Source organism: Triticum dicoccoides, chromosome 7A (assembly GCF_002162155.2).
Source record: "Triticum dicoccoides isolate Atlit2015 ecotype Zavitan chromosome 7A, WEW_v2.0, whole genome shotgun sequence".
NCBI classification, from domain to species: domain Eukaryota; kingdom Viridiplantae; phylum Streptophyta; class Magnoliopsida; order Poales; family Poaceae; genus Triticum; species Triticum dicoccoides.
The window spans coordinates 447,043,573-447,047,869 of NC_041392.1; the positions used below are offsets into that span (position 1 = coordinate 447,043,573).

The following is a 4,297-nucleotide window of genomic DNA, read 5'->3' on the forward strand; positions in this document are numbered from 1 at the left end:
TGCTATTGTTGCCCGGAGAGCTGTGCAACAGCTGCATTTTGTTGAATTGTGGGATTTGTCTTGTGAGATTGTAACTTGTTGAGTAAACTGGTATTTATGTCATGGTGGTTCGATACTAAACTTAATGTGGTGCAAATAGTTGTTTGAAATGTTTTGTTGGTTCATCTGTTGTTTACCGCCTGGTGGTAGAGTACTCTATGTTCGAGCTAAGCTAATATTCTCTCCGTGTGGAAATACTTGTCATCGGAGTACACAAAATGGTGGATGCGAACGGTCGCGGACGGATGCCTACGGCTGCACATCGACCGCCAACTCTGACGGGGCGTGCTAGCAGCCAAACAAGCAGCGTTCTTCTGGATTGGATTTTCAATCCTCGATACACTTTCGGACACGAGCTCCCCCTTCCGCGTCGCCCCCGCCTCATTATGGCAAGTGGCCACATCGCCCAATGCCTCGGTGGCATCCTCGCCAGGCGGGCCGGCGCTACTGTCGCCGTCTCCGGCGACCTCCGCCTGAACGGCGCTCAGCTCGTTGATGGCGTGCGCAGTCTGGCAGCCGGCCTCTTGGAGCGCGGCGTCCGCCCCGGTGATGTCGTCGCCGTCGTCGGCTTCAACAGGTGCGCACAAGGCTACTGCGGATCACATCGCCTGCCTCTTTCATTTCTTCTTCCAGTTCACAATTGCTAGTCAACCATCCGTTCTTGGCTCTCCGCAAGTCAACCGTCCGCCCTCCAAAAAAGCCACGGACTTGCACACACAGAAAACAATATCCAAAATACTTGAAACGAATCTCATCAGTATCATCAACTTTTCATGTGATTATCTGTAGCATTGAGTACATGGAGCTGTTGCTGGCCATCCCTTACATCGGAGCAGTCGTCGCCCCTCTCAACTACCGCTGGGTAAGGACATTCTTCTTCCTCTAACTAGATGGACACATCAACAACTCCGCACTACATCGTACAGTATGAACTGAAATCTTCCAAATGCAATTAATCTCCAACTTGTATTGCTGCATGAGTTTTTGAAGCTGGCCTTTTGCCTGAATGTGCCATTCTGAAGAATGGAAAATAAAGAATGGTGTCGTCTTTCTTCTCGTCTAGAGTTTCGAGGAGGCGGTGCAGGCGCTGGAGCTTGTGCGGCCGTCGGCGTTCATCTTTGATGGTGCTTACAGCTCATGGGCGCTCCGGTTGATGGAGAGCCAGATCTTCTCATCCATCTGCCTTTACGTCACCATCGGGAATCCTGTCAACACCAGCCAAGGTGCAAACTGTAAGTATGCAGAAGATGGGTTCTCTTTTCCTTTTTTGGACTGACCAGTCAGCTCCAAAATATACATCGTTACAGGACTAAGACCGGCATTTGTAAATGTTCTGCATTCGACATGTTATTTTCAGTTGTGTCAGTTGATCGTGTCAAGAGGACTTGCAGAGGAACCACGGAAATGGAACCCGTGTCGAGGGATGTCGCTTTAATATGCTTCACATCTGGTAAAAGCTCCGGGCTGGTTCTTGGCTTCGATTTGTATTAAGCCTTTTACCGGCAGCGCCAGAGGCTTTTCAGCCCTGCATATTGACAACACATAGGTTGAGTTGATGTTTGGTCCTGATTCAGGAACCACTGGACAGCCAAAGGGCGTCGCAATAAGCCATACATCTTTGATCATTCAATCTCTTGCAAAAATCGCCGTTGTCGGCTACGGTGAGGATGATGTATGCTTTCAGGATCCATGTACCACTGTAGTTATTGAAAAATTGCATTAGCTTATCCAACTTCATGCACTGCTCGCTAGGGCGTCAAATGATGCTATTCAGTTTCATGCTATTTGAGTGTAACTGACTTTTTATTTCACAAAATAATAATAGTTGTTATAATTATTGTATGCTTACAGGTCTACCTACATACAGCCCCTCTATGCCATATCGGAGGGATCTCTTCATGCTTGGCCATCCTGATGGCTGGAGGCTGCCATGTGCTGATACCTAAATTCGACGCAAAATCAGCTATCAAAGCAATCCAAGAACACAAAGTGACTTGTTTCATCACCGTTCCCACAATCATGGCTGACCTCATGTCCTATTCTCGGTAACCGATAGTGCTAAAATACAATCTAAAAGCCTAACAATGCCCAGTTTGTTGTTGACTTTCGGTACTTGATCAGGAAAGACAAGATATCAGGATGCGGGTCGGTGACTAAGATCCTCAATGGTGGCGGCGGGTTGTCGGATGAGTTGATAAATGGAGCTTCTCACTTATTTTTTAACGCTGCTATCTTTTCAGCTTATGGTATATGTTCTTACCACCAAATGCCACTTCACTTTATCTGCAATTTCTTTAGAAATTTAAATTATGTTCGCCAACAATCATTTTTATGCTTACTGAAAGTAACATCCGTTATCTGAGTACTGAACTTGTTTTTTATCAGGGATGACAGAGGCATGCTCATCGCTGACATTCATGCCTATCAACAAACCAGAGCTTCAAGAAACCAAGAACCAATTAAGCAACCAATCTGAAGGTGTTTGTGTTGGAAAGCCATCACCTCATGTCGAGATACGAATTGATAGAGATGAAAGTAACAGTAGCTCTTCACTAATGGGGAAAATCTTGACAAGAGGCTTGCACACAATGGTTGGATACTGGGGAAACAATACGGTTGATACATCAGAATCTGTCAGGAATGGATGGCTTGACACCGGGGACACTGGATGGATAGATAGGACCGGTAAACTATGGCTCATGGGGCGACAAAAAGGCCGCATAAAAAGCGGAGGGGAAAATGTTTACCCCGAAGAGGTGCTTATTGTTTTACTCGTGTGTGTGATGTGCTCTTCAATCTTCTCAAGCTGATATATTTGGTGTTAGTTTCTTCATCTTTAAAAACAATCATGGCCAATGATCAACATCTCAAATATTTGCAGGTGGAATTAGTGCTGTCACAACACCCAGGGGTAGCTAAAGCTGTGGTTTTCGGTGTACCGGATAGTCGCCTTGGGGAGAAAATTGTCGCTTGTGTTAGCATCAGGGATGACTGGAGATGGGTTGATGCAACAGCTGAGCACCAAGGAGAAGGCAAGGAAGTGTCTGCTCATATCCTTCAAGAGTATTGCAGGATAAAAAATCTGAGCAGGTTAGCAATCCCTCCCCTCTTAATTACCACACTTTGGAGTAGCATGCCCTACTACTTGAAATCAATCAATAGATTAGGTCTTAAACAGTGCCGACAAATGAAAGAAAATGCTAGTCTATATTAGTACGGAGGATCTACATCTAATCCTACATTTATTCTCTGCAGATAATAGTAGTCACTAGGTTATTTCAGGCATGCACATATTTATTTGATATTCTTGAAGCTTTTTCTTAAGGGATTACGTATATTACTGCACGTACACTCTTTTCTCCAGTAACTTGTAGTAATCCTCTTTGGAACAGATTCAAGGTGCCAAGATTATATTATCACTGGAGTAGGCCGTTCCCAGTGACCACCACAGGCAAAATTAAAAGAGAGGAGCTGAAGGCCAATGTCTTGGCTTGCATGCAACCGCATAGCAGTTTGTAGCTTCAGGCCGTGGACTAACAATCACGTGGGATTCTTCTCTCCACCGACCATTTCCAATGAAGTTTCAGTTTTGTACTGTACGAGTTTACATGTACGGACATGCATGGCCTAGTTTTGGATATTCGGTTGTAGCGGTCATCAGGGGGCGGGGATTTTTTTGAGGAGGGCTAGCATTTGGCCCTGCTCACGAGGATCACATGTGTTACTGCACGTACATTGGCTTCTTTTCTCCAGTAACTTGTCACGATCTTTTTGAAACAGATTCAAGTTGCCAAGATTATATCATGCCACCACGGGTAAAATTAAAAGAGAAGCCAATAGGGCTTATATTAGTTTGTAGGCCGAGATACATGCATGCAACCATGTAGCAGTTTGTAGCTTCAGGCCATGGACCAACAATAGCAGCACCCATGGTATGTTAATGATACAAGATTAGAAGTGTGAAAATAACACAGACCACAGACATATTTAGTATGTCTCAGTAAAAATAGCACCATCTAAGCTAGAAGCCTTAAGGTTCGTGTATTCAGTGTGTCTCCGTGTAAACAAAGAAAAGTGGCGCTGCAACCAATCAAGGGCGGTGGCCTGGCCTTCCCGAAATAGGAATTTACTTCATGGGTGAGAATGCCCTCGAGGCAGTGTCTATTTGAGCCAAATTTAAACGTGATAAGGCACTGCACCTTCAACATCCCTAGTCCCAACCTTCATTTGGCTTTTCAACATGTGTCAAGCGCGCGCG

At 45.2% G+C, this 4,297-nt stretch overlaps 1 protein-coding gene across 1 annotated transcript; it reads left to right on the plus strand.

Annotated features, from left to right (window-relative positions):
* The first annotated feature begins 356 nt into the window (after nt 1-356).
* LOC119332551 (2-succinylbenzoate--CoA ligase, chloroplastic/peroxisomal-like) lies at nt 357-3,871 on the plus strand. The gene is made up of 10 exons (XM_037605731.1): nt 357-616; nt 829-901; nt 1,103-1,271; nt 1,397-1,489; nt 1,614-1,711; nt 1,891-2,084; nt 2,161-2,285; nt 2,425-2,795; nt 2,921-3,129; nt 3,432-3,871. The coding sequence occupies exons 1-10, from the start codon at nt 426-428 to the stop codon at nt 3,556-3,558; spliced, it is 1,650 nt and encodes a 549-aa protein (XP_037461628.1). The 5' UTR covers nt 357-425; the 3' UTR covers nt 3,559-3,871.
* Nucleotides 3,872-4,297: the final 426 nt, after the last annotated feature.

What these genes read in the sequence shown, in the direction of transcription:
- LOC119332551 (XM_037605731.1), top strand. Translation starts at nt 426, where the DNA reads ATGGCAAGTGGCCACATCGCCCAATGCCTCGGTGGCATCCTCGCCAGG. An exon ending in TGCTATCTTTTCAGCTTATG is followed by an intron (nt 2,286 to 2,424) that starts GTATATGTTCTT and finishes GTTTTTTATCAG; the next exon opens with GGATGACAGAGGCATGCTCA. An exon ending in AGGATAAAAAATCTGAGCAG is followed by an intron (nt 3,130 to 3,431) that starts GTTAGCAATCCC and finishes TCTTTGGAACAG; the next exon opens with ATTCAAGGTGCCAAGATTAT.